General features: G+C 51.7%; 17 protein-coding genes across 17 annotated transcripts; 8 read left to right on the top strand and 9 right to left on the bottom strand.

Annotated features, from left to right (window-relative positions):
* Positions 1-2: 2 nt before the first annotated feature.
* On the bottom strand, positions 3-725 carry B9G98_02991 (hypothetical protein; the record flags this gene model as incomplete). Its single annotated transcript, XM_024809548.1, has 1 exon — positions 3-725. One exon carries the CDS (start codon positions 723-725, stop codon positions 3-5), a length of 723 nt encoding a protein of 240 aa, XP_024665316.1.
* Positions 726-764: 39 nt separating this feature from the next.
* Positions 765-2,690, top strand: B9G98_02990 (PAB-dependent poly(A)-specific ribonuclease subunit pan3; the record flags this gene model as incomplete). The annotated part of the gene is made up of 1 exon (XM_024809547.1): positions 765-2,690. One exon carries the CDS (start codon positions 765-767, stop codon positions 2,688-2,690), a length of 1,926 nt encoding a protein of 641 aa, XP_024665315.1.
* Positions 2,691-3,376: 686 nt separating this feature from the next.
* Positions 3,377-4,069, top strand: B9G98_02989 (BAG family molecular chaperone regulator 1A; the record flags this gene model as incomplete). The annotated part of the gene is made up of 1 exon (XM_024809546.1): positions 3,377-4,069. One exon carries the CDS (start codon positions 3,377-3,379, stop codon positions 4,067-4,069), a length of 693 nt encoding a protein of 230 aa, XP_024665314.1.
* Positions 4,070-4,113: 44 nt separating this feature from the next.
* B9G98_02988 (Glucose-induced degradation protein 8) lies at positions 4,114-4,806 on the bottom strand (the record flags this gene model as incomplete). The annotated part of the gene is made up of 1 exon (XM_024809545.1): positions 4,114-4,806. One exon carries the CDS (start codon positions 4,804-4,806, stop codon positions 4,114-4,116), a length of 693 nt encoding a protein of 230 aa, XP_024665313.1.
* A 443-nt stretch (positions 4,807-5,249) lies between these two features.
* Positions 5,250-5,912, top strand: B9G98_02987 (hypothetical protein; the record flags this gene model as incomplete). The annotated part of the gene is made up of 1 exon (XM_024809544.1): positions 5,250-5,912. The coding sequence occupies one exon, from the start codon at positions 5,250-5,252 to the stop codon at positions 5,910-5,912; it is 663 nt and encodes a 220-aa protein (XP_024665312.1).
* Positions 5,913-7,729: 1,817 nt separating this feature from the next.
* On the bottom strand, positions 7,730-9,838 carry B9G98_02986 (Lymphocyte-specific helicase; the record flags this gene model as incomplete). Its single annotated transcript, XM_024809543.1, has 1 exon — positions 7,730-9,838. One exon carries the CDS (start codon positions 9,836-9,838, stop codon positions 7,730-7,732), a length of 2,109 nt encoding a protein of 702 aa, XP_024665311.1.
* Positions 9,839-10,091: 253 nt separating this feature from the next.
* B9G98_02985 (Chromatin structure-remodeling complex protein RSC8) lies at positions 10,092-11,711 on the top strand (the record flags this gene model as incomplete). The annotated part of the gene is made up of 1 exon (XM_024809542.1): positions 10,092-11,711. The coding sequence occupies one exon, from the start codon at positions 10,092-10,094 to the stop codon at positions 11,709-11,711; it is 1,620 nt and encodes a 539-aa protein (XP_024665310.1).
* An 87-nt stretch (positions 11,712-11,798) lies between these two features.
* Positions 11,799-12,899, top strand: B9G98_02984 (putative zinc transporter P8A3.03; the record flags this gene model as incomplete). The annotated part of the gene is made up of 1 exon (XM_024809541.1): positions 11,799-12,899. The coding sequence occupies one exon, from the start codon at positions 11,799-11,801 to the stop codon at positions 12,897-12,899; it is 1,101 nt and encodes a 366-aa protein (XP_024665309.1).
* A 658-nt stretch (positions 12,900-13,557) lies between these two features.
* On the top strand, positions 13,558-14,676 carry B9G98_02983 (Cell wall integrity and stress response component 4; the record flags this gene model as incomplete). The annotated part of the gene is made up of 1 exon (XM_024809540.1): positions 13,558-14,676. One exon carries the CDS (start codon positions 13,558-13,560, stop codon positions 14,674-14,676), a length of 1,119 nt encoding a protein of 372 aa, XP_024665308.1.
* Positions 14,677-14,792: 116 nt separating this feature from the next.
* On the bottom strand, positions 14,793-15,155 carry B9G98_02982 (DNA-directed RNA polymerases I and III subunit RPAC2; the record flags this gene model as incomplete). Its single annotated transcript, XM_024809539.1, has 1 exon — positions 14,793-15,155. The coding sequence occupies one exon, from the start codon at positions 15,153-15,155 to the stop codon at positions 14,793-14,795; it is 363 nt and encodes a 120-aa protein (XP_024665307.1).
* Positions 15,156-15,347: 192 nt separating this feature from the next.
* Positions 15,348-17,417, top strand: B9G98_02981 (putative inactive serine/threonine-protein kinase scy1; the record flags this gene model as incomplete). Its single annotated transcript, XM_024809538.1, has 1 exon — positions 15,348-17,417. The coding sequence occupies one exon, from the start codon at positions 15,348-15,350 to the stop codon at positions 17,415-17,417; it is 2,070 nt and encodes a 689-aa protein (XP_024665306.1).
* Positions 17,418-17,451: 34 nt separating this feature from the next.
* On the bottom strand, positions 17,452-19,113 carry B9G98_02980 (ATP-dependent RNA helicase DBP2; the record flags this gene model as incomplete). The annotated part of the gene is made up of 1 exon (XM_024809537.1): positions 17,452-19,113. The coding sequence occupies one exon, from the start codon at positions 19,111-19,113 to the stop codon at positions 17,452-17,454; it is 1,662 nt and encodes a 553-aa protein (XP_024665305.1).
* A 230-nt stretch (positions 19,114-19,343) lies between these two features.
* Positions 19,344-19,913, bottom strand: B9G98_02979 (hypothetical protein; the record flags this gene model as incomplete). The annotated part of the gene is made up of 1 exon (XM_024809536.1): positions 19,344-19,913. The coding sequence occupies one exon, from the start codon at positions 19,911-19,913 to the stop codon at positions 19,344-19,346; it is 570 nt and encodes a 189-aa protein (XP_024665304.1).
* Positions 19,914-21,134: 1,221 nt separating this feature from the next.
* On the bottom strand, positions 21,135-21,962 carry B9G98_02978 (hypothetical protein; the record flags this gene model as incomplete). Its single annotated transcript, XM_024809535.1, has 1 exon — positions 21,135-21,962. One exon carries the CDS (start codon positions 21,960-21,962, stop codon positions 21,135-21,137), a length of 828 nt encoding a protein of 275 aa, XP_024665303.1.
* A 436-nt stretch (positions 21,963-22,398) lies between these two features.
* B9G98_02977 (hypothetical protein) lies at positions 22,399-24,174 on the top strand (the record flags this gene model as incomplete). The annotated part of the gene is made up of 1 exon (XM_024809534.1): positions 22,399-24,174. One exon carries the CDS (start codon positions 22,399-22,401, stop codon positions 24,172-24,174), a length of 1,776 nt encoding a protein of 591 aa, XP_024665302.1.
* A 102-nt stretch (positions 24,175-24,276) lies between these two features.
* On the bottom strand, positions 24,277-25,098 carry B9G98_02976 (General control protein GCN4; the record flags this gene model as incomplete). Its single annotated transcript, XM_024809533.1, has 1 exon — positions 24,277-25,098. One exon carries the CDS (start codon positions 25,096-25,098, stop codon positions 24,277-24,279), a length of 822 nt encoding a protein of 273 aa, XP_024665301.1.
* A 952-nt stretch (positions 25,099-26,050) lies between these two features.
* Positions 26,051-26,449, bottom strand: B9G98_02975 (Cytochrome B5; the record flags this gene model as incomplete). The annotated part of the gene is made up of 1 exon (XM_024809532.1): positions 26,051-26,449. One exon carries the CDS (start codon positions 26,447-26,449, stop codon positions 26,051-26,053), a length of 399 nt encoding a protein of 132 aa, XP_024665300.1.
* Between the last annotated feature and the right edge of the window lie 211 nt (positions 26,450-26,660).

Raw genomic sequence — 26,660 nt, 5'->3', positions numbered from 1 at the left:
ATTTAATTGTAAGGTTTAAGGAGCTCGTCGCTATAGTAGCGTAGGTACTTGCCGGAGAGATCCGCGGATGCCTTCATAACCAGGTTGCCGTAAAGCCGTCCCGAGTCCTCGGGGTTGACGAGCTGCTTGTTTTGGTGCAGAGAGTGGAATTTCTCGGCCTCCTCTTTCTTCATATGATCGGACGCAGCGTAGGTCTCGCGGATTCTCTTTTGCATTTCCGTTCCCACCACTCCGGGCGCTACGGCAACCGAGATAATGTCCGGCTCCTCCTTGGCCAGCGTCATGCTGAGATGGTTGAGAGCAGCCTTCGAAGCACCGTAGGCGCCCCAGGCCTGGTACGCAGAGGTTGAAGCACCCGAGGACACAAAAATGGCTCTACCGTGCGACTTGCGCAGTAGAGGAATCAGATCAGGCAGCATGCCCACGATGGAAAACAGGTTGATGTCGAACACCTGTCGCCACGCGTCGGCGTCAGCAGCAGCCAGAGTCGTCACAGCCTCCAGCACGCCGGCATTGAAAACCACACCGTCCAATTGGCCGCCCAACGCACTGACGATCTGGTTGCGCAGCTTGGGGTCGGAGACATCGCCACTCAGCGACCGGAAGCGCTCGTGCTCGAGCGGGCTCTGGCGCCGTGAAACACCCACGACCATGGCGCCCTGTGAAACCAAGTATTTGGCAATTTCAAGCCCAATTCCCGATGATGTGCCGGTAACAAGGTACATGGATGGCAGAGGATGGAAGGTTAGTGTTTTGTCAGCAGCATGTCCAAAAGTGACGAGAGGGCGCAATCGCTAAGGGCGGATTCGCCAGCGTTCAGGCCGTCTAGCGGGTCTGCCGCGGGTGGGCTGAGTGCTTCGATGGGCGAGCTAGGCACAGACGGCGGCGGATCGGGGCCGTCGACCGGCAGTCCTCTGAACAGCGCAGCGCGCAACGGTAGCCCAGGCAGGTCCCCCAAGGCACGGTTCAATCCTAAATCACGATTCAATCCCAACCGCAGCTTTACAGTAGCTGATCGTCGAGGTGGAAGTGGTGCAAGCAGCCCTGGTCCAGGTAGTTCTGCTGGTCAGGCCGCGGCGTTGCGTCCAACATCCTCAGAAGGGGTCGAGGCCAAGAAATTCAACCCGACGTCCGTGTTCAGTCCAAAGAGACCACCCTCTGGGGCCGCTCCATCTGGTCCTGCTGCCTCGTCTTCGCCATTGGTGCCGAACTCAGGTCTCATTCCCCCCACTGGCCCTGCAGGAGTGCCAACTGGGCCGGCAGCGTCAATTGCTGGTTCAAATGCGGTGCCCGAGGTCGGTGTATTTAGCGATTTGACTCCAAAGTTTTCTCCGATGCTGTCGGAGTATAACCAGCTGTACCATGCACCGCTGCATCCTCTTCAGTACCATCTATATGCGCCCACTCCGTTCCGGGTGCGGCCGGCACTCGAGGCCCATCAGCGGGCGGCTCAGGACCTGTTTATTAGCTCTGATTTACGGGAAATGCTGCAGAGACGCAACGATGCTATTTTACAGGTCTTACCTACCACAACTTTGCCTGAATTCGTGCATGTGTACCACTCGCTGATGCCGCTTGACACGAAGCTGGATTCAAAGGGCCGGTTTGGCCAGAAGATGTGGCGATACAAGGCGATTTCAAACACAGACGGTCGGACTTATTGTTTGCTCCGCGTCGAAAACTACGAGCTGCCCCGCGAGCAGGCCCTGTCGTTCATTGCAAAGTGGGTGAGGGTCGCCTCTAGTGCCCTGGTTGGCGTGGTAGAGGCATTCACAACCGTGGCATTCGGTGATAGCTCATTGGTGATTGTATACGAGTACTACCCGCTTGCAGAACCCATAGAGACTGCATACAGCTCGGGAACACTGCCCGAGGGTCTGCTGTGGTCGTTTGTTACCCAGGTGGCCGGCGGATTGCACGCTATCCACCGTCACAATCTGGCTGCTGGCGTGCTGGATTGTCGCAGCATCCTTGTGACACAAAAGAATCGGCTGCGGATAGGGTCTTGCGGACTGCGGGATGTCTTGGAGTACGATACACTGCCTCCCACCATCGAACGCCAACGCCAAGATTGGTACCAGCTTGGTGAAATGCTGCTGAAGCTCACTGCTGGCTCGTCTTCAACCAAGGACAGCATTGATGCCAGACATCCTGCAATGTCAAAGTATTCGCCGTCAATGATGGCGTTTGTTGACCTGCTGCTCGACTACGAGCCCACTCCGGCCGACTCGGTGGTCAACGAGCATGGCGAGCGGGATACGCTGGAGGCCCAAGTCATGAGGGCACTGGCCCCGCACCTGCTTCGTGTTGTGGACACTGCGTTTGCTGCAGTCGACGATCTCGAAGCAACGCTTTCCCACGAGCTCGAAAACGCCCGGCTTGTGAGACTGCTGTGCAAACTGGAGTTCGTCATGGGGTGGGCCGAGCAGGCTAACGACCCCACCTGGGCGCCCAGTGGAGAGCAGTATCCACTCAAATTGTTTATGGACTACGTATTTCATCAGGTGACGGACCAGGAGCGGCCGTCCTTGGACCTGGCCCACGCGTTGGCGGCACTGAACAAGCTGGACGCCGGAATAGACGAAAACATCCTGCTGGTGTCACACGACGAGACGGTGCGAATGGTTATAAGCTACAAGGAGCTGCGAACGATGTTTGACCAGGCATTCCGGGCGCTACGCAAAGAGTGATGGGGGAAGAATATTTACAGCTGAGGGGCAAGGTACTCCATGAGGGAGGACTGGATGAAGGCAACGCCGGCAACAAACAACGCCGTGTTGACGATAATGGGGCGAGCGGGGCCGTTCAGGTAGGCGGTAATCGAGCCCAGATAGGAATCGTTCGAAGGTAGAGGAGTTCCGGCCATTTTGGATGAAAAAAGTTGACCGTTGCTTTGTCAGAGGATATAGGTATGGGTAGGTAGGGTAATTGGTCCAACGGCCTGAACGAATTGGCAAGCGGGCGGTATAAATAGACAGTTTGTCCTGCTCGTGGGGAGAGGGCGGTGTAGTTTCGACGTTTTGCGGCAGTTTGCGGCGCAGACACGGAGTGGGGCGTGGCTCGGTACGAGTGGGTGCAGGCGAGCAATTGAGGAGCCAACTCAATTCTGCAGGGGCGGATCACAGTGGGTCAGTGGTTTTGTGCATCCTCAGGCTCGTCCTGGTACTCCTGTTTCTCGTGTGCGGGCCGGCGATCCTCCGGGGTCTTCAGCCCTTCAATAATGTAGGCTATTTCCGCGCCAACCAATATAAGCACGGGTATCAAGCATATTAATGCTAGCACGATCTGGTTAGCCCTGTGGCCCGCCAATTTCTCTGGTTACTTACACAAATAAAGCCTATAATGTTTGACATTGGAGAGTTAGACAGATTACCAAATGTTCGGCCGGCTGGCTTCGCTTTTTGGCGGCCCCAAAATCCAGTATATTGTGGTAAACTACGAAAAGAAAGAATACCGGATCACATTCACTGCCGAAGACTATACGGACAACTCAGTGACGGTTGGATCTCTGCGCAACATGCTAGCCAAGCAGTTCAAAGTGCCGGTCACTCACCTTAGTTTATTTGTGCTCAAGCCGCAGCGAAAGATGTCCAATAACAAGGCGTCCCTGGAAGACTACGGACTTATCAATGGCGGCACAGTGGTTGCTGTCTTCAAGCGCACTGACGAAGCCGATCCAGCGCCTGCTCCGGCCCCGAAAGCAACGACGGCCCCCCTTTCTCCCAAGCAGCAACTAGACGCTGTCGCCAAGGCTGTAGATGCGGAACTGGGAGAGGACCGGATCAATGCATTTATCAAATCTCCACCAGCTGACGCGAAGGCCCGCGATAAGGAGTACCGGCTGCTCAGCGAGATCATTCTCCAGAACACTATTAAGCTAGACAATGTGGACGTTTCAGGCTCCCAGGACCTCAGACTCGAACGCAAGGCTCTGATCAACAAATTCCACGAGTACCACGCCGATATTGACGCCGCCAACGAGGGCAGAACAGCCCCGTCGAGTCCCAGCCCTAGTCCAAGCCCAAAGCCCACTGGCGGGAAAAAGAAGAGAAAGAACAAGAAGAAATAGGTGGTTTTGTGTTTTCTTTGCATAATAGATATTTTGTCAATAGTTTATAACTCTACAAAGTCGATGCCCTCCACTCTGTAGTCGTTGCACGATGCGCTGCAGACACTTTTACGGAGCATATCTCGTAACAGTCGAAGGCTTTCCAGGCGTGACATCTCTTTGCTACCATGGCACTTTAGCATTTCGCCATTCACTCTGACCGCCAGCTCATCCCGGGTCCTCTGATCCAGCAGCTCTTCCAACACCGTCGGCAGCCCTTTGCTCGCATCAATGCAGACCAGGGCCATGACTTTTTGCAATTGTACCATCCGCTTAGCGTCCTCTGCTTGATCCAATTTCACCAACGGAAGAGCCTGGGCCCGTGCGTACTCCAGGGCCGGATCAATTGATGCGGGGTCTGCGTCAAAGTCGCTGGCTCGAATTAGCTCGATAAGCTGCATTAGCTTTAGTTCAAATAGCAACGCTGACTGCTCTTCCACAATTGCTGGGTACTCTTGCTGCAGAGTCTCCAGAGCGGCCTCAATTCGGCCTCCTTCGATATCTCTCTTTACCTCGTGCCGCACCAACACCATCCCTAACTCTGGATTCGGCACCGCCGCTTCTGACGCAAACACCCGCGCAGCGTCGTAATTTGCCGTAGTCACAAAGTGTTCGTAAATAGCTGCCAGAATATCGTATCGTGCTCCGATTTCGAACATTGCGGCAGCCACCGGTTGGGAGTAAGGTGATGACACCATGAAGCACTGAGCGGTAATATACCAGACACCATCTGAGGGCAATTTCTGTTGCTCCAACAAGTTCCATGGCCATTTCAGAAATATCTGTGGTGATTTTTATTTTTATGTAGGTACATATATGTGCTTAAGAAATTACTTGCGGCTGCGGCCATATCCAGATGAAAGCAAGACTTCCCGTCCGATCAGTCCTATTGAACCATCTGAGAGCCTTACCAAGTATTACAGTGGGAGACCATGTGAGAACAGAAGGTGCTGCAGTTTTTTTTTTTTTTGACTTTCGGTTCTACTTTTTTCTTTTTAAAGTTTTTTTATTATTGTTTGTTTGAAAGCGTCATATTTTAAGCACTCTATTTTAACTTTGATCACCTGGGAATAACGGCGCTCAACTTAAACCGTATTTGTAGATCCATAAGAGGCCCCTTCGCCTCGTTCCCCGTACTGCAATGAAAGGTTTCGCTGTTTTAGTTCCTGCTTTTTTGTTGTTCTCCTTCTCGCGTGCAGCATCTGAAGGGGTCAAAGAGACCAGTGCTTCGCTTGGTGTCCCAAGCAAAATGACCGCCTCTCCCATTGCGCACCGACCTGACTATCATGAATCTGGCAAACCGGTGGTTTTGGCCGCCTCTGACTCTTTGGACCAGACTGTCCTTCAGGATGTAACTGGTGATGTTCTCGGTTTCCTGCAGAATTTAGGTGACCAAACCAAGGCTACCATGGGAAAGCTCTCTGATGGTCTTCAGTATGCCGCCGGGTATGCTAGTGGTGTTCTGGATGATCTTCTTCATGGACGACCCAGTAGTGTGTCTAATGTTGCCTGGATTGGTCCTTTGAGCAATATTGTTACTGCCGGTTCCAACTTAATGACGAAAGCTCTCTCTCAGTCCAATGACCCGTCGGCTTTGATCACCGCTGAACAAGTCTATATGCTGACTTTTAATTTAAACAAGTTCCAGTCGCTGGCTGCATCGTTTGGTGTTAACCCTGATGGCTTGAATAAAGCTATTGCTGATCTTTCTGATTTCGCTCATAACCACCTTCATCGTCGTGATCCCCTTTTCGTGGATATTGATTCAGTAGTTGTGGGTCATTTCAAGCCACCTAATGCCTAATGGTAAACTCTCTCTTTTTTGATTGTAGTCGACTGGTTCAACCACCCTCCTCTTACAATCGCTTGCGCAACTTAATCAATCTCCATAGTAACACAGCAACAACTTTTTTTTTTTTGTCTCAAAACCTTTTAACATCAAAAGCATAGGGCCGACTACGATATGTACAGAAAGAAATAAAAAAAGAGTCAGCACTACTTTACTGAAATGGACCTTGACGTTATAAAACAAGCGCAAAAATATGTCACAACAGACAGCTAGCGACATACTAACGACTCACAAATATGAACCGGAAAGGGGTAGATAAATACAAGGTCAGGATATTTTGGTGCTAAACACATTCCAAATAGGGAAACAAAACGGTAGCGGTAACACCAAATTTGAACGCGACCACCTGAAGGCTTCAGTAACTCGAAATACGCAATATACGGGTGCCGAGAGGTTGTTTTATAAAACAATATAGTGGTTGCAGCTAGTAAAGAGCAACGAATACAGAAATTATGCATTAGAAGTACTCAACAGGTTATAGAATCTTAATTTTTAAAGTTTGGTATATAATGATTACCATGCACCAACCTACAAGCAGGTCGTCCCGATGGTTTAGTGGTATAATTCTCGCTTAGGGTGCGAGAGGTCCCGGGTTCAATTCCCGGTTGGGACCTGCTATTTTTTTGCTAAATTTTTTTTTTTTTTTCATCCTATCGCATAAACTGATAATGAGGTTCCAGAAGACAGAGTCGCGAATAAAGCGTGTTTATACATATTCATACTGCTCATGGGCTTATCTTTGCCCGAAACGAATCGGTAAACGCGCTTAAAAATGGACACTGAATCCATCAGACTCCCTGAATAATCTACTGGAATGGATGCTGGGAATATCGAGGTCGAATTGTCGAATATATCGTTGCAGAACAGATAATACTTGAGGAGAAAGAAACTAGTTTTTGGTGGATCTGCCTATATAACGGTAGACTACCTACATTTGACAAGCAGGTCGTCCCGATGGTTTAGTGGTATAATTCTCGCTTAGGGTGCGAGAGGTCCCGGGTTCAATTCCCGGTTGGGACCTGCTATTTTTGTTTTTTCTGGGCTGTTTTGGTACGTTATATGCTGCTATCTGTCGACATGCCTATGCCATTTGAACCGGTCGGGCTATAGTCGGATATGTCAACCTACTCCTGAAAGACTCAGGCCAACAGGGTGCGTTACGTCTGCAGTCAAAGCAGTGCACCCAAACGTGACCCACTGAAATACTAGCGCAATGAGAACAATAAGTGTACAACGATTGTAGCCACTATACAGGCCAATGAGATCGGCAGTTGTATCGGGGGTATTAACACAGCTCGCTTGTATGTTTGCAGTTTCCTACGCACGAATATTCCCGGAACAATATCACTTTCGAGCAGACTTAAAGTACTACAAAAGCTGAGCTGACGCCGTTGATTTTGGTTGAACCATTTACGACTATTTCTAAAACTTCTCCTCGGGGGTTTCAGAATGAAAAACCGGTAATCGTACCTAGAATGAACGGGGGGGGAGGGGAAGGGGCACGTCTTATTCATAAAATTGAAGCAGAATACTACCTTATGGTAAGGTTAAAACGTTCACTTAATGCATATACTTCATTTCACGTAAAAATATATATAAATCATACGATACATAAATAACAAAATCCTTAGGTTTTCAGCAGGTCGTCCCGATGGTTTAGTGGTATAATTCTCGCTTAGGGTGCGAGAGGTCCCGGGTTCAATTCCCGGTTGGGACCTGCATTTTTTGTTTTTTTGAGGTTTTTTTTAATAAAAATAAAAAAAAGAATTCGCCTATCTACAGTATATGTTCTCACTGAGTTGTGGATGCTCTAAAGCAAAGTCGTATGCTTCATTGCTCCTATCTAACATGCGATCAAAATCCTCAGGGCTCACGCTGAGCGATCCGTCAAACTTTACTTTGTGCTGCTGGAGCTGGCGTCCCATGCTCTCTATTTGTTCAAGTTGACTGACACCAAGCCCTTTGAAGCGTCCGTTTTCGATCACCAAATTTCCGAGCTCAAGTTTGTCGTTAGCCCGCTCTAAGAGGCTTTGTTCAATAGTGTCACCTGTTACCAACCGAAACACAAGAACAGGTTTAGTCTGGCCAATGCGGTGAACGCGATCCATAGCCTGTAGATCTTGATGGGGGTTCCAGTCACTGTCGAAAAGAATGACGGTATCGGCAGCGGTGAGATTGATACCTTGGCCACCTGACCGTGTAGAGAGAAGGAACAGATCGACATCGGATGTAGGAGTAAACTCCTCGATCATTTCTTGACGCTCCACCTGACTTGTGCTTCCGTCAATTCTTAAGTATCTGTAGTTTTTCATACCGGCCCAAAGTTCGATAAGATTAAGCATTTTTGTGAATTGACTGAAAATAAGAACTTTGTGGTTCTGGGATTTTAGCCGAGTAACCAAGGCATCTAGAACAATCATCTTACCCGAAAAGCTTTGGATTCTCTCATCTACTGGCCCTTCAGTCCACGGGAAGTAAAACAGGAAAGGAGAGTTGCAGGCCAACCGGAGTTGCATGATCATATTAGAAAACCTCTTTCCTCGAAGCTCTTGGTGGGCTAACTTGACCATCTGATGCGTAGTTGTATCCAGGGATTCCTCAGGCTCGGATTCGGACTCGGATTCGCTCTCCTCATCAAACTCCACATCGGACTCCAACTCCTTGTAATCTATGCGGCGTTTTTTACGGGGACCGTCTCCTTTGTCCTCAATTGTTTGATTTCGTTCCTTAAGAATCAAGCTAACGACATAATCTCTTGCATTTCCTTTGAGAATATGGTCATACAGCTCTGTCTGCTGAGGAGTAAGACCAGTGAAGATAGTGTATTCGCGTTTTCTCGGCAGATTAAGATTAAGTTCAGACTTGAGTCGTCGGAGTAAGAATGGGCGAAGGATTGAGTGAAGGGATGTCACCAACTGAGACTCATCGCCTTCCCCAATTGCCTTACCACCTCCATTCTCAAACCAAGAGTGGAAAATATCCAAATCTGTGAATACATCGGGCAGTAAAAAGTTCAAAAGAGACCACAGCTCTTGTAGATTGTTTTGTAAAGGTGTACCAGTCAAGAGCATGCGATTTGCGGAGGGGTATTTTTTTAACTCGCGCATAAGTTTGCAATTAATGTTTTTCAATCGGTGGCCCTCGTCGACCATGACATATTTCCATTTAATCTTGTTGAGGAATCTAGCGTCTTGCATGACGATTTCGTAGCTGGTGATGAAAACCGGGATCTGCAACTCGCCCTTTTTAATGAACTGACGTCGCAATTTGGTACGAGCTGGCGGAGCCCCGTAATAACAGCACGTTTTGATGGATGGGCAGAACTTTTCAAACTCCTTCTCCCAGTTTTTGATGGTAGAGAGCGGGGCGACTACCAAAAATGGTCCCGAAATCCCCTGCTCCAGTAGATATGCCAAAAATGCCACCACTTGGATTGTCTTACCGAGTCCCATTTCGTCGGCGAGAATTCCATTGAGTCCGTTTTGATAAAGAGTGATCATCCACTCCACGCCAATCAATTGGTGCGGGTGCAGACTCACAACTATAGATTTGGGGGCCTGGAATCCCTTTGGCTGGTCAGCCTCAGCTACCGGTGCCTTGTCCGTGGACTTGTAAAACGAATCCAGAGAAAGTTGCTTTGTAGCTCGCGTTGACTGTCGGGGTTTGTCTACTTTTTGCGGTGGCTCCTTCGCAGGCTCCTTTGCGGGTTCAGGCGCCGGGTCTTGGGGCAGTTTTTCCGTGAGAAACCGAGCAAATAGTTTTGACTGTTCGACCAAATACTTTATGCGTTGCAGCCTCGCGTCTGAATCCATATTTTCCACGCCATTATCCGGCGATCCGCCGTCTGAAGACGGAAGAAGGGGTGGCGTATCGAGATCCATACGCGTCAGTGAAGTAACCCAAAATGCAGTAAGGGTTGGAGTAAAGTAAGCGAGGAATAGCGATGAAAAATGTAAGAAATTGGAACCAGCCACAAAAAATGGATAAAACAACTATTTGTTGTCCCAATTGGCGAACAAATATTTTTCAATAAAACGATCGATTTGAGGTACCCCTGCCACCACTGCCAAAGAAAATGGTATCGGACCACATGACATAATCACCTTTTCTACCAACGGCAATATGGGTGACAAAATGGAGGAAGTAGTAAAGTCAGAGCCTGAGACGCCTGCTTCCGGAGCGGTTACCAGCACAGAACCCGTGCAGCCATCTAACAGCAGTGAGCCCGCCCAGGACGAGGCCCAGCTCCAGGCTCAGATTGAAGAGAGGTCCAAACATTACCTGGCACGTCAAGTTTACCGGGTGATTATTCCCTCATTTGCGCGGTGGTTTGATCGTGAAATTATTCACGAGGTCGAGAAAAAGGGTCTTCCTGAGTTTTTCAGTGAAAAGAATCGTACAAAGACATCGGAAGTCTATCTCCAGTACCGCAACTTTATGATCGACACCTACCGCCTCAACCCTACTGAATATTTGACAGTTACCGCGTGTCGTCGTAATTTGGCCGGTGACGTTGGTGCTATCATGCGTGTGCACCGCTTTTTAGAGGCATGGGGACTTATCAACTATCAAATTGATCCCGAGACGCGACCCTCGTTGGTCGGCCCTCAGTACACTGGTCATTTCCAGATTTTGTTGGATACCCCACGGGGCCTGGAGCCGGCCATGCCGCTGAGTGGATCCGAAGTGTCTACGGATGGTAAAGAACTGCCCGCTACGGAGACGCTTGCGAAAGCCAGCAGTGAAAAGGCTGAACTCAATACGACACCGCTGAATCTCGAGCTGCGCCGTTCTGTGTACGATTCTAGCGCTGACGCAATGGCCCTGCTTGACGAGAATCAGCGCAAGTTTGCTGCCCTGACCACGCGTCAATATACTTGCTTTACCTGCGGCGAGGATGTGTCGAAGGTCCGTTACCATAATTTGCAATCCAAGCAACTAATTTCGGCCATGGCGTTCACCAATGGCCTCTTCCCCAGCAACTTTACTAGTGACGACTATGTTAAAATGACCCAGCTGCAGCTTGAGAACAAACAATGGACCGACCAGGAGTTGTTACTGCTACTCGAGGGTATTGAAATGTACGACTACGACTGGGATGCAGTTGCCTACCATGTGGGCACGAGAAGCTCTGCTGCCTGTGTGACAAAGTTTTTGCAGCTGCCTATTGAAGATCCGTATCTTGTCAAGAACGCATCCTCTCGGTTGCGGCGCCGGCTAGCTGGTGCTGAGGAGGTGAAGGTCGAGGAAAGCTCTGGAGCCGACAATAATTCCACCGTCCAGCTGCTTTCAGAAATTCGGGATTTGCTGGCCAAGAATCCTGCCGCCGTCGGCGATAAAGCAGCCAAGGCCCTGCAAGACGTTCACGGGCAGCAGCTTCCGTTGCTCTCATCGGCAGTGTCGATGCAGCTAGAAAAGCTCGAGCTCAAGATGGCCAAATTCGACAAACTGGAGGATGTTCTCAAGGCACAAAAGCGAGAACTCGACACGGCCAGACTGGAGCTGTATCTCGACCGGCTGTCGCTGAACCAGCAGGCCGACAAAGTGCTGACGACCCTCCGTCAGGCCACTGCGGAGTCTGGGGAGGAGGCGGTGCGGCTTGCCGAGCAGGCGGTGCAACTCGCCCGGGAATGTCCAAAGTCGCAAGTTCTCCAGGACATTTCGGAGCCGGCAAGAGCAGCCAAAGTGCCAAACCCGACCCTGCGCCCAGTGAGTTTGGATACACCGCACCAGTACAAGTTCTGGTCGGCCTAAGTTATGTAAATGGTGTAATTTTTCAAGGTTAAACTCTTTATTTTTTGCTTTTTTCCGCCTGCCGTTGCTCTTAGCCGGGCATTTGTCATGCTTTACTGGCTGGTTGTAGCGCTTGTGGAGGCCCATGGCTCGCACGGCCATTTGAGAGCGGGCGGAGAGCATGATCACAGTGGTCATTTGAAAGAGCTGGGCGATCGAAGCGATTTGGCCACTGGGATCACCGAGTTCCCGTTGCTGCGCGAGCTGTTCAGGTTCTCTCCTGTGCCCAACTCGTTACTGGCCATTGGACTGGTGACGCTGGTTTCGACAACCAGTTTATGGATCATGCCACCGCTCAAGGGTCTGACTCTGAGCTTTCTGGTTGCGTTTGCTGCCGGATGCTTGCTGGGGAATGTCATGTTCCATTTGCTGCCTGCGGTTTTTGCCGGCCCGCCCTGGATGCGGATCGCGCCAATTATAGCATTTATTTTATTTGCATACATGGGCAAGTATATTGCTCAGTCGCAGGGCACGTCGGGCCACTCGCACAGCCATGATGTGTATGCACACCGGCACACGACGGTGCTAAGCGAGGCGCGGGCAGAAAGCACGGCGGTTGCAAGCGAGGACGGGGTTCAGCGGCGCAAGAAGCAAGAGCAAGAGCAAGGGCAAGAGCTCGATGTCGTTGACACCGACACTGAAATTGTCGTGCACAGCGAGGATCATCGCAGCGGAGCGTTTGCACTGGTCAACGTTGCCGCGGATTTCTTGCACAACATGGTCGACGGCGCAGCACTGGCTCTCGCATTTGATGTGTCCAAGGAGAAGGGTATCCTGTCGTTTGTGCTGATGTGCTCACACGAGGTTCCGCACCAGTTCGGCGACTTTGCCATCCTGATTCAAACGGGCATGTCCAAAGCGTCCGCACTGACCGCCCACCTTGCCACCTCGTCCGGCCTGGCGTTCGGCGCGTTGTTGTACGGGTCTGTGAAGCGATTCCGCGGATACGGGCTCGGGCTACCCATCCCTCTGGACGTCGAGCTCGAGGACGTGACCGAGCCGCTGCTGGCCGGAGTGTTCCTCTACATCGCCACCATGGGAGTGTTCCCCGAACTGCTGGAGATCGAGTCCAATGGCCGGCCGGCGATCACGACCCTTGCGCAGTTCGGCGGCCTCGCAGCCGGCCTCTATTTAATGTTAAGCGTATAGTCTAGTCCAAAAACCCACGGCGTCGCATGCCCACAGCCTCCGAGGCACCAGTGTGCCTTGCATACGTCTCGAAGCAGGTTGGCGAAGCGGATTTGCAGCCTCTTACTCTCCGCCCCTGCCTCGTCCAGGCGACATGCCTCTCATGCGACTACCCTGACCCCATGCAGAGCTTTGCACCTGTCTGACGCTAAGCAGGGACTATTACCTGGTGACACAGTCGACTCGAAAAAATATTAAGAAAGTACTACGATTTCGGCGAAATTATCCAGAGAACCAAATTAAAAGGCCCGGCGCCCCCTCTGGCGCAGCCACACCAGGCAAAGCCGCGCCAACGAGGTCGCTCTGCGCCATCTCCGCAGTCTAACCGAGCAGGCCATACATTCCTTGGGTGGAGCAAAGTGCCGAGGGTAAGGGTTGCACCTGGCATTTGGTGGGTGAAAAGACAAAGCGGCATAATCGGGAGATATGGGTTTTGTTCTGTTCTTATTTTAATATTTTTCTGATCCCAAGCGGCAACCCGGCTTCTGGTTCAACAACATTCCCTCGCTTTTCGACCCGATTTCTGCGCATTGTACACGGCACTCCCGAAAAGCCTACGGTTTCGAACTAGTTTCAGCTATTTAGGGTGGCAACGCGTAGAGTATCGTATGCAACTGGAATGAGACTATACCATTCACTAGTATCGCTATGGCTTCTTGCGCTTGCCCTGGCTCAAGGCAGCGGCCAAATAACAAATCCATTGACTTCTTGCTCTTCCTCAAACACCGCTAGCGGGCAGGGCTTTTTTCTTCAGTACAATTCCTATGGCGCCTGCACCACCCATTGCTCAGGCTATGCCTTTGCTATCATGAAGGGGCTGTACTGTTGGTGTTCCAACTACGCTCCTGACGACACGGTCTCGGTTTCCGAGTGCAGCGACCCGTGCGGTGGCTATAAAACCGACCGCTGCGGAAACGTAGACAAGGGCCTGTACGGTTATGCACAAATCGGGCAGGCCAGTGGAACGTCGTCTCCCAGCTCGGACGCGGCCTCTTCTTCCTCCTCCTCGAGCAAGGTCGCTGTTGTTTCCACGCTGGCAACCGTCACTCAAACGTCCTTGATGTCCACCACGGCAACGACGTCCGTAACAGCAACGGTCCCTGTGGATTCATACCAGTCCTCATTGACTACAGAGATCTCGTCGACGGTGCAGGCATCGTCTACCACGTCTAAGACGTCCTCCTCTTCAATAGAGGACCCAACAACCACAGAAAAGCCCTCAATATCTGTCACCACGGTCAACGCAAGCATAATCAAGACGGTGACCGTTGTGCCTACGTCCTCTAGTTCGTTCAATGCAACAGCTAGCGAGCCAACAGGAACTCCAGCGCACCATAAAGATACATTCTGGAGCGACGGCGGCAAGGTCGCAGGCACGTTTGTTGGCGTGGGCATCGGCGTGGTGCTGATCGCTGGGTTGCTGTTCTTTTTTCTCTTCAAAAGACGCCAGAAGAAAAGACACGACCTGGCGGTGCTGGCATCGCCCCACGGCTCCAGCGAGCACTCCGGCTTCCATCCCAAGGGATCCTTTTACCACCGGCGCCAGGCCTCGGGCGTCAGTGATGCAGACACGAATCTCGTGCCCATCTTCGACCAACGCATGGAACCAACGCAAATGTACATGCACTGGGACCAGTCCGAGTCGCAAATCAGCCTCGCCGACCACGAAGACTACTCCAGAAGAGTGCTGCGAGTCGCAAACCCAGACGCTGAAAACGAAAAGGAGCCGATTCCCTAGCGCACGCAGCATGTTTCTTCCCTCATCTACATGGCTACACTAACCACCCCCCCCATGCGTGCACAAGCACTAATTTAGCACTGGCCTTTTTTAAATATCATAACTTATTTCTCTTTTTAAGGTGCAGTATCTGCGTAATTACCGTCGGCGACCTTTTGCCGGAAAACGTCCTCGACGTGATCGCACACAGCGGTCAGATCCGTCAGCCCCTTGCGCAGAGCCTCGATGGCAGTGGTTTCGCCGTATGTCTGGATGCGCAAATGCAAGTGGGCCTCGCTGGGATGGGGGATCGAGTAGCCGCAGAACTCCACGTCCGGGTTCTTCATAATCATGTATCGCAGAGCGTTGCCCAGTGTGTGGTCTTCCTGCTTGATCTCAAACGACACAGCCGACCCGTCCGCTGACGCTCCCGGCAGAATACTGATCTTGTCGCTGATCTTTACCTCTGGCTCGCTGGCCATCGAAACGTCCTGCGACATGGTGTAGAAAAAAAAAAAGATGAGGTCAGCGACGGGTTAAAGGTGGGTTGCGAGGGCAGGCGGTGGAGCGAGCGGGAGGGCGGGGGTAAAGGCTCGGAGTGGTTCTATATGTATCAACCAATAGTATAAACAGTGCTTTTTCACCTACAACCCGGACACTACTTTTTGATCCGACTCGCCGTTGACTCAGCCATGGATTTCGTCACCAAAACGCTAAGTAGCTTTAGCCTGAGCTCCTCGCCGTTTTCGCAGGGTGCACCATTGGATGCTGGGGAGGAGGCCACTCGTATTTGGAAGATCTACGAAGGAACCATAAAGAAAGACGGCAGGCCATGCACGTTGTTTGTTTTTGACGCGACAGACTTGGCGTCGCGTGGCCAGCAGCCGTTGGCAGAGAACATGAGCGCAATGCTTCGAAAACTGAGAATCCCTGGCCTGCTCAAGCTTATTGATTCTTACGCCACTTCGTCGGGCCAGGTTACAATCGCCACCGAGCCAGTACGGCCCGTTTCTGCTCGCTTGAACGAGTTTTCCCCGATGGCGCGACAATGGGCCCTGCAGACGGTTTTGGACACTTTGGACAATTTGCATAAACACACAAAGTGTGCACACTGTAATATCCAGCTGAGCTCGCTTTTTGAAACAGCTAACGGCGAATGGGCGCTTGGAGGATTCGAGTTGGCGGGGTTCGTGCCTAGCGATTCGCCCCCGCTGTGGAGTTATGGTTCGCTACTACCCAAAAATGAGCAGAATTGCCCCCCAGAAATCCAACGCCAAGGGTGGCAGGCTGTTTCTTCCGGTGGCGATCGAGCAGCTTTTGCTGTCGACTCGTGGCAATTCGGTCGCCTGGCAAGAGCGATGCTGGGCGACAATATGCCGGCTCAAATCCAGCCGATTATTTCCTCGTTAATGGCAAGTGGTAAAAGAAGCACAATTGTAAAAGCTGCTGCCTCCAAAGAGGCCCTTGAAACACCGCTGGTCCGAGTCGCTGAGTGGGCTTCTAATCCTTATGCTTTGAATGAAATCGAATTCAGCCAGCTGCTCATAACCCTCAACCAATGCTATAATGATATTCCCGCTGCATTTGTTGGCGGCAAAGTTCTCCCAGAGCTTTCAAAGGCAGTCGATGCCGGCAAAGGAGGAATTGACGGAATCAGACTTGCCCTGGCTCTTTGTTGTCGTTTGGAAAACCCACAATTCCAAAACGTGGCTGTTCCAGTAATCATGAAACTGTTTGCATCCATGGACCGTGCCGTGAGACTCGAGCTATTGAGATCCCTGCCAAGCTTTATTGACAAAGTCCCTGACCGGGATGTACAGTCAAAGGTTTTCCCAGCAATGGGTACTGGGTTTGTCGACACAGAAGCGGTGATTCGCCGAGAAAGCTTGCAAGCTGTCAAATACATTGCACCAAAGCTTTCAAGCCGGCAAATTAATGGCGATTTACTACGAATGCTGGCCCGCACAAACTCTGACGCCGAAGAGGACATTCGTGCGGCCACTATTGTGCTATTATGTGACCTGTCGGAACTGATGGACAAGTCGACTCGCTCTTCGGTAATTGTAACAGCTTTGGCCCGCGGTCTTCGTGACCCTACCACCACAGTTCGCATGGCAGCGTTACAGGGCCTGCAAAAAACTTCGCAGCACTTTACTCCAAAAGAGTGTGCTGAAAAACTTGTTGGACCTGCTGCGTCTGCATTATTGGATACCAGTCTCCAGGTAAGACAAATTGCGCAGAGGGTGTTTGATATGCTAGTTGATCGCATCAAAAAGGCCTCTGAAGAGTTGGGAGATGTTGGAGATCGGCCTTCTAGTGCTGCTAGTAATGCAAGCACAGCGTCTGCTGCCCCTAGTGCTGTGTCAAGTATAATGAATCTTTGGGGATCATCAGAAGCAGCCGCTGCTCCGTCCCCTTCGCCCGCCTTGCCAGCGTCGCAGCCCTCTGCCGCCGCAGCCGCACCCGCCACGGAGAATACAGCAGTCAAATCCTCTGCAGGAACAGGAATTGTTCAGGAAACTGCTGTGTTCCAGTCAAACTGGGACTGGGAACCGGAACCTGCTCCTAAGCCCAAAACAAGAACACTTCGCCCAATGGCGGCCAAATCAGTTAGACCAGTTGCCAAACCAGCTGCAAAGCCAACTGCCAAACCAGCTGTAAAACCAGCAGCCAGACCAGGCCAGCAGGCAGCCCCGCCGGCATCAAAACCAGCTGCAATTAATCTAGAGCCCGACGACGATACGGAAGGATGGGATTGGTAAATTAAAAACAAAATAATTATCTGACTATTGCATTTTAAAAGCGGGTCTTGTTACCCAATGGCGCAGTGTTGGATCCAGTTGAAGCCTGGGGACGACGATACGAGCCATAGCCACCGCCGCGGCCACCGTAGCCGCGATAACCGCCACGGTAGTTTCCACCGCCGCGGCCGAAACGGCCACCGCCGCCGCCATAGCCACGAGGACGGCCCATTTCCGCGAGCTTGGGATCAATCTCTTGCTTTGCCTCGGTGAGAACAGTAAGAAGATCGCGGGCCTGCTTTGAGTTGTCCTTGGTGAACAAAGTGTATGCAGTACCCTTGGAGCCAGCACGACCCGTACGACCGATACGGTGGACGTAGTCTTCACTGTTTGAAGGATAGTCGTAGTTGATAACAAAGTTGATACCCTTTACATCGATACCACGAGAGGCGACATCGGTAGCAACCATGATAGGGGACTTTCCGGTCTTGAACTCTTTCAGAACCCAGTCACGTTCAGACTGTGTTTTGTCGCCGTGGATTGCAAGAGCAGGCCAGCCGTCTTGACGAAGGAACTTGGTAACATCGTCGGCAACCCGCTTGGTGCCGGTGAAAACCAATACCTTTGAATCTTTGTCTTCCATAACCTCCTGGATTTTCTTGAGCATCTTGTCGCGCTTTTCCCATTCGTCAACAACTTCAACAATCTGCTTGATATTGTGCGAGGCCGAGAGCTCAAGCGAACCAATGGTGACTTGGATCTCATCATGCAAATAGTCCCGAGTCAGCTGCTGGACTTCCTTGGGCCAGGTAGCAGACCACATGAGTGTTTGGCGATCGGGGCGGATTTGGTCGACGATTTTGCGAATTTGGGGCTCAAAGCCCATGTCGAGCATACGATCCGCCTCATCAAGAACAAGGTATGTCACACGACGGAGATTGGTCTTGCCGGCCTCGAGCATATCGATCAAACGGCCCGGCGTAGCAATAACGATCTCGGCACCGCGGGCGAGATCACGCATCTGGGCACCCCGAGGGACACCGCCGTACACACAGGTGTTGCGGATGCGAGACGTGCGGCCAAACTTGGAGCACTCCTGTTGGATCTGGACGGCCAGCTCACGAGTGGGGGCGAGAACGAGGGCAATTGGGCCGTCGCCGTACTTGAGCGGGGGCTGGGCGTTGATGTGCAGAATAGCCGGCAAGCAGTAAGACAGAGTTTTGCCGGAACCAGTAGCGGCGATACCAATCATATCCCGACCAGACAGAGCCATGGGCCAGCCCTGGCACTGAATACCGGTGGGCTTCTCAAAGCCCTGCTGCTCAACTTCTTTGAGAATGTAGTCGGGGAAGCCGACCTCCTTGAAGGACTCCACGGGCTTGGGGATGTCCTTGCCGCGCACGGTCATCTCGTGCTGCTTGCGGAACTCAGCAATGTGGTTGTTGTCGCGGGCAGTCACAACCGGGTCCTCTTGGTAAAAGTTCTTCTCAAACTCGGGCAGGGTCATGCTGTCCCAATCAGGCTTGGTGAGCTCAATAGGCTCAAAGGGAGGCTTGGATCCGTACCCGCCGCGACTGCCGCCATAGCCGCCGCCGCCGCCGCCGTAGCCGCCACGGCCCCCGGAACCGCCGCGCCCGCCATAGCCGCCGCCATTGCGGTTGTTGTAGCCACCGCCGCCGTAGCCACGATTATTATCACTTCTTCTATCGTAGCTCATGATGTTCAGAAGCTTTCCCTGCAAAGAAAATTATATAATAAAAATTTTTCAGCTTGACTAATCAGCAAAAAAAGAAAACTGCAGCGAAACCCACACAGCCAACGGCCGGCGACAAAAAAGCGGTAAACAACCGGTAAGGTAATAGAACGAATTGAATGTATATATGCTTAAATATTAGGGGGGAATTCCATGATATGATACGTTTGTCTTTTTGGCGGTGAACATATATATTAGAGGTCCTGAGAAAACATGGCTTGCTCACCGTCGTCGACGGTATCTTCCTCATCATAGAGACACACTTTGACAGAGGAGTGGCGGCGCATCAGACGGCGGTAGAGGACGCTGTTTGCGTTGTCGCAGTCGTCCTCGTCGTCGTCTTCTTCGGTGCGACTGTACTCCTCGTCGTCGTCGCTATCGGACCAGTTGAACGCACCGTCGCTGGGAGGAGGGGTGCAAATAGAAAAGCGCTTGTGCTTGACGCTGTCGACCGAGCCGTTACGCTTGGGTTTGGGACACACAAACTGGATGCCGTTCTGGGCCTTCAGACAGCACTCGGGCGAGCAGGTCAGTGACGGAGCAGTGGAAGTATTCGTAGAGTAGTGGGCAGGCGTGTCGGTTCCGCTGCACACATACGAAGAGCTTGCGGTGCTGGCGAGAGTAGCCACAGCAGGAGCAACCTTGCAAGCAGTGAACGGGCGGCAGCCGCGGTCGGAAATCACAGACGAGTCAGAGTCGCTGTCGTGGCACGCTGTGGAGTATTGGTAGCCGACGGGCCGAACTTGAGGACGTGATTGTAACATGATTTTTGGGGCTGTAGCCAGATTGAAAACCAACTCAAATGCAAATAACTAGTTGAAAGGGGATATTCATAAAACCAGTGGGGACCAGTATTGTTAGAAAGCCATCGCAGACGATACTTTGGACCACACTAAAAGACGTAAAAAGATGAAAAAGGATGAGGAGGGGGGGTAGAAAGAAATCTAGGCGAATAAAAACGCTGGGCTTGTGCGCAACAAATCAATTAGCACAAAGGGCGGAAGCCGGCGCAAATTAGACTGCACACAAAATATGAGGGCGTTCGAACAGAAAAGCTGAAGGGAAGTTGGGCAAAAAATCCTCGCCTCGGGGTGGGTATCTTATATCATCTGCAAATCACGTGCATGACCGCCCACTCAAAACTGCGTTCGCTGCACCTTCCATTGGTCAAAGTTTGGGTTAGGGCGAGCTCCGTTAGGGCTTATGCAGCGTTTTCTATGGGAAGACTGCTAAGGTTGCAGGAACTCAGCAGGAAAATAATGCAGAGGGCGGCTAGGCGCGGCGAGACTATGCATGGTGAGGGCTAATCTCCACGAACCATGCACGCTAGCCGCTGAAATAAAGTTAATTACTGCAACCTAGCGGCTTCGCCCCCTCTGCCAAGGGCCGTTTCGCGTGTTTTACCTGGTCGCTTGGCCAGATCGGATACGTTTCGGGCGCAGTTGGTCGCACAGTGCCATTGTTCAACGTTGCTGACATCAGGGCAGAGGATCGAAAAGTGACGTCACTAAGGCTGCTCCAGCAGATGCTGCACGCGTCCGTCCATTCCCGCTCCCCGGGAGCAGTTGGTCCCCACACTCAGTTAGAGTTTGGATTTAGGTTAGCGTTGCCGTCGGGATTTTATTTGGTGCCGGCGAAAGCACGGATGGTTGCGATCGATTCGCTGCCAACCTTCGATCATCATGCCCACATGCTCGGAGTTTAGCGTCGCCTTTGTTTGAAATCTGATCAGGTGATACACGCTGTGATAGATCACTTTTTCCCCTATAATCAGCGTTCTATAGTCATTTACCGGTCGCCAAGACCTCTCATCAGTGAAAAATTAAACAGTGTTTACTTGGCCTGCCCTTCATGTCGTCCCGACAGCTTCCTGCAGTCCAGATGAACTTTGGCGTCTACCAAGTGGCCTCCCAAAGTTTGGAGCATGGTTAATTTTATTCGTATGTCTAACTAGTTTTTTTCGTATCTCGTGATTCGCGTTTCCCTCACCCGCGGTTTCGCGGCAGTATGCTCAACAGTGATGGGTCAATCACCGTCTGGTCATGTAGCCCGCCGTCGTCTGGAGGCAGGTATCTGTCGAGGGTTTCGAACATGGACGCAAATAGCGCGGCATTGCGACCGTTATCTATCCGATCAATAGCAGCCTTCAGTTCTCTTTGTTTCCCCCGCAGCATCACAAATAATGTAGCCAGTAATTGCGACCGCTCGTTGCGCAGTAAATGATGCGGCCCAATGTGTCGAACGGGTTTCGGCCACCACGCGGGCTTGGTCTCATCTCCCCCGGAGTAAGGAAACGTGGTCTTTTTGCCGGGCTCTTTGATTTTTACCCACTCTCGAGCTAGTTCTCGGGCAATAAGCTGGTTCAGTTCCAGAAACAGCGACGAAAGCACGCTTATGGCCTCTTCCTCTTTTTCGGGCTCCGGCTGCGCTGGCTTCACTTGCGGCGGGATTGCCAGCCGTTTTGGCGGCAGACTAAACGCCTTTTCTAGCGTCCGCTTCCTGGTCGTAGACGGAGGCGTATACAGCGCAGCGGGCGCCCGCGGCACCGGTGTCAACGTCGTAGATGGTGTGCTGGGTGTTTCATAGCCCGGAAAAGATCCATCCACAATCAGCCGCGAATTTTGAGTAGGCGGATTGTGAACAGGCGGAAAAACCACGGCATTCGGCATCGTATGGTGAATAGCAGACACCACTCGTGACATGCCGAAATGGTAGATTGCCGCTTGCCCGTAGCTGTCACGGATTGTAACACAGTACTCGCCCTCGTTTCTCAGAGCATACTCATCCAAGATTCTAAAAAGCTGCGGATCCATTGCTGGCCCGTGGGTATAGCTATTTCTTTATATATTCAAAGAGGTGCATATACGCGATGTCGACACACGCTAGCAGAGACGCTCAAAAGCGAGCAGCGGACAAATACTGAAATTTATTATGCCCAATGGCTTGAGAACATCAATTTGGGCCAAAATGAGCAGTCAAAGTGGCCTACTATATCACTTTTTCACAACAGGTTGCCATCACCTTTGAAACCTCATTCGAGATCACATACATCCGACTTCCCAGTTAGGAAGTGCACTGCCATTATTGACTAACGGTTCGAGTAAATGACTATGATTCTGAATTGGGTAGTGTTGACGTGTCAGGAGGCTACGCCGCCGCTGTGCTCGTGGGCGACCCCGCGGTGGTTCGCTGTGCTGGTCACGTGACCCCACGCTAAACAGATTTTTCCTGGTTTTTCAGCCGTCCTGCATGACTAGTAAACGATCTTTGAAAGAGTTGCTGGAGGTGAACCACGATGATCTGATGGACGAGGACAGCGAGGTCTTGAGCAAAGAAAGCAAGCACGACCAGAGCTCAGACGAGGAAATTGACGAGTCATTGTGCGTCGAATGCGGAGACCAGCCGCATGAGTTGCTTTGTTTAGACTGCGATGAGCACTTTTGTTCAGTCTGCTTTGACTATTTGCACCGCACGGGCAAGCGCAAACAGCACAAGGTCAAACGGCTTGCTGCCGAGCAAACCGCTGCCGCTGAGACGCCTACTTCTGATGCACACGAGGAGCCTTGCCCTGTGGAGACTGCCGAGGCTGCTGAGATCGAGGCCCCGGACGCCGAAACAGCTGCAATCGCTCGGTTCAAGGACAATACGAGCTTTATCCCTATGCGCTTGACCGCAGAAGAGCGAAAGCTTTTCCGTCTTCTGGAGGCCGCTCTGAACGTCAGCGAATATACGGACAAAATCGACGTCTACTCTTATTCGTCGAAAGCCAAACGAATTGTTCAGCAGCTCAAAGAAATGTGTACGGTTCTGACCGGTCTGGTCGTGGCAAATGGCATGGAAGAGGGCCAGCGGCTCATGGACGACAAGGAGTTTGTTAGAAATGCCGACTGGTACCAAACGATTTTTGAGATCGGCCGCAGGTACAAAATCATGAATCCGGAGCGTATGCGTGCCACGTTCGGCAAGCTCATGTACATGATTATGGATTCACGACTGCCTGAGGTCAAAGACAACCTTGAGTTCGATTTGTACAAACCTATTCTGACTGTGCAGTCCTTTTTAGAACAGCACGGAGGACTGGAGCTGTTGGATGACCCCCTGGTATTTGTGGCCACAATGGAGATCAGATCCGAGGGACGCTCTCGACTGCAAGTCCAAAAAGACATTAAACAAAAGGAGCTGGCAATTGAGCGGCTGGCTCGCAAATACTCTTCAAAACAGTTGCCGTCTGAAGGAGTACGCCAAGCATTGTACTCAGTGGGTGACTACCATGCATACCTGAGTGCGAACCGCACTCCCGTGCGGACCATGATCGAGCGCCTCAAACAGTACTTTAACCCGGAAACGTTTGAAAACCACCACTCGCTTGGTATTTCTGCGGGATCCCAAGGCGCTCGTCTCTCTCACAACCATCGTAAACAATACCAGTACGTGCTACAATCCCTCACTCTATGGTCGGAGCTGATGCGTGACATGTACAAGCTGTGGAGCGTGGCCGATGCGGATATGACAAGCGACAAGATCAGGTACCAACTGGCAGACACTGGCCAAGGTCTCAATCGGATCAAGGCCTGCCCCTCCGTACACAAGGTTATGCACAATGTCATCGCTCGGGCCCAGCGGGAGACGGGGTCCTGGGTCGGGTCTTCGGTTGTGCACCTTGGCGACCGTGCCGTGCCCAACGCTCTGTTCTTTTTGGACAAGTACTTGCAAGTTCCTCGCATCTTGAATCCCGTAAACACTGTTTTGACCCTGCTCGATTCGGTTCTTCGCGACCCTTTTGCATACGCGTGGGCCGAGTCGCAGTTTGGGTCGGTCGACTCGCTCAAAAAGACCATTCTCGTCGACTTTTTCCGCCACGCCTTTGACGGGTCCGGCTCAGACAACTTCTACGACGCAGGCTCCTGCATTGACGGCCGACTAACTTCCGCCTGGAACTGGGCAAACCTGATTGCCAAAAAGCCTTACTATAAAATGTTCTTAATCTGTGGCTTTACTGGGTTTGACGGCAGCGAGGGTTTTTGATAGATTTTTTATGTCTAATTATTATTCATATTTAAAAAAAAAAAGAAAAAAAGGCAGTAGGCTCCATAAGGGAACACAAGCTAAAAGCCTTGATTCTTCCTTTTACAACTCGCCGGCAATGGCCTTGAGACGCTGGACTTCGGCCTCGAGCTCCTCGTTGCGATCAACAAGTTGCTTGACGCGGTCCTCGAGCTGGGCCATGCGTTCAAGCTTGCGGGCCCTAGACCGACGAGCGGCTTCGGTATTGCGAGCACGCTTGGCCGTAGCAGTGTCGGCAGTCTCAGGGATCTCAACAGGCCGCAACGGCATCGTGCGGGGCTTGCGAGAATAGATAGTGATACCCATATCGTCGACTCGGTTGCCGTTGGGGCCCCTGCGAATAGAGGTCTTGGGCGAGGAGCTGCGACGACGCTGAGACAGCTGAGGAGAAGCCACAGACAGCTGGGGAGAAGCAGAAGGGTTACATTGCAGCTCATCAGCATTTGTGTGGGCGTCTTCTTGGGGGGCGGCCGCGGGTGCAACGTCCGGGAACAGAGGATCCCAGTCAGGAGCTTCCGTGACGTCCGGATTCTCATACATGGGAGAATAGTCCAGGTCCGAGAAATTCGACCGGACGGTAGTTGCACTCGACGACATGATCTCGGCGGGAGACACATAGACATCGGCCGGCAGCTCCTGAGGGGTCATGAACGCCGACAGCGGCTTGGGCGCCATCATAGCGGGAGAAAGCATGGCACTAGTCGAACCAAGCTCCCAGACGTCCTGGATAGCAACCTGGGCGGCCGCAAACTTATCAAAGGCTTGCTCGTACTTGGCAAACTGCGGGGCAGCGGCCGACGCCGAGTGGGGCGAGAGTGTATTGGAAGGTGCAGGCTCCGCTTGGGGAGCGGAGGGGGGAATGTCAAACAGGCTTTCGGTAAACATTTCAATAAATTTAAATCAAAAACACAATATTAGGAGGACATGGTGAACAAGTAAAATAAGGGGGGGACAAAGTCGAACCGGGGAGACTTTTATAATTCTTTCATTTTTCAATTCGGTTAACTTTTTGTTTGGGTGCGACAAGCGATTTAGAAGGACATCTCTGATTCGTTACTTTTTTCAATCTTCAACTTCTAAATTCAAATCGGCCAGGGCGGCGAACCTCGTGGCGGGTTGGGATATTTATACTGAAATATTTTGGTGCATGACAATATGCACCACGGGTTACCAAAGCATCTGCACAATTTAGGGCAGGCGGCCAACTATGAGTCAACGCCAAACTAGGAGGCAGCATCAAACAAGACCAGGAATGCAAAGGCAAGAGATGGCGTGGACGCTTGCACCGTGGCCACGCGGAAAATGAGTGGCCGATGGCCTAGACCCAAAAAAGAAACAGCAGCCTAGGCCCACATTGGCACCGAGGACCCAACCATAAAAAACTCACACAGCAATTTCATGCACAGTTATCTACAGGGTGTCGAAACAGGGGTTAGGGATAGAGCGGGATTGGCCCAAGCGGGCAGATGAGGTCGGCCGACCTGGACCACAGGCAAGATGTTGGCTCTGGAGCAGTCTGTTCTTGTATCCACAAGTTAAGCGTGGTTCCAGAGCCGCACCGGTCACTTTATTCGGCAAAAAGCACTTGGGCTGGCACTCAACTAGGCTCTTGGCAATCTGGGGTTTGCTTAGCTAACGGCATCATTGTTTCGCCGGTAGCGGTTTCGAATGAGCGAGGAGGTGTCAGTTTGTCAGCCCCGAAAAAATATGTGTCAGCGAACAATCCACCACCTCCCCCCCCCCCCCCCCCCCCAAAAGAAACAAGATTTTTTTAATTTTTTTTGGCAACTGGCGGTCGCCAGGTGTTTATTAATCAAGTAGGAAATAATTACCTAAACTAGTTCACTTTGGTATAGTAAAAAGCGGCCGCGGCAATAGCAGCAGCAATCAGGAACAATTTCACGGCAGACGAAGAGGAATCAGACGAAGAGTCGAACTCTGCAACACCCAGTGGCTTCTCGTTGATTTTGAGCTCTTCGGGGTTGCCCTCGCCAACATAGTACTGGTCGAGAATCTCGACAGCGTACTCGGAGTGGCCGACGTCCTCAAACTCCTGGGTGGCATCCTTGCCAGCAACATCCAGCAGAACCTCCTCTCCACCAGGGTGCTCGTAAACAAACTTGGAGATGTTGTACACTTTGCCATTGATGGCAACCCACAGATCATCGCGGGAGCTGTGCTTGGAGATCTCGGACAGGGGGATAACTTTCTTGGGTGTCTCAGCGGCCTCGGGCATGATAATTTTTCAATAGGATCTTTCTCTCTGGACTTTAGCTACCGTTTGGAGTTGGCAAAAAGTGAGGTGGCAGAGAAAGGGGGGTTAGGCGCTTATATAAAAGAATCCGTGGTGAGACCACGCGATGGAAAACTCTAGACCGGCGGGATTGGGAGCGGCAGGAGTACGTAGAATAAATATTTCTAATTTGGGCGGTGCAATGCGTCGCCAC

This window comes from Wickerhamiella sorbophila (genome assembly GCF_002251995.1).
Source record: "Wickerhamiella sorbophila strain DS02 chromosome Unknown contig3, whole genome shotgun sequence".
NCBI lineage: Eukaryota > Fungi > Ascomycota > Dipodascomycetes > Dipodascales > Trichomonascaceae > Wickerhamiella > Wickerhamiella sorbophila.
Note: the sequence above shows the minus strand (reverse complement) of the source record. Positions and strands in the feature narration are given on the sequence as shown.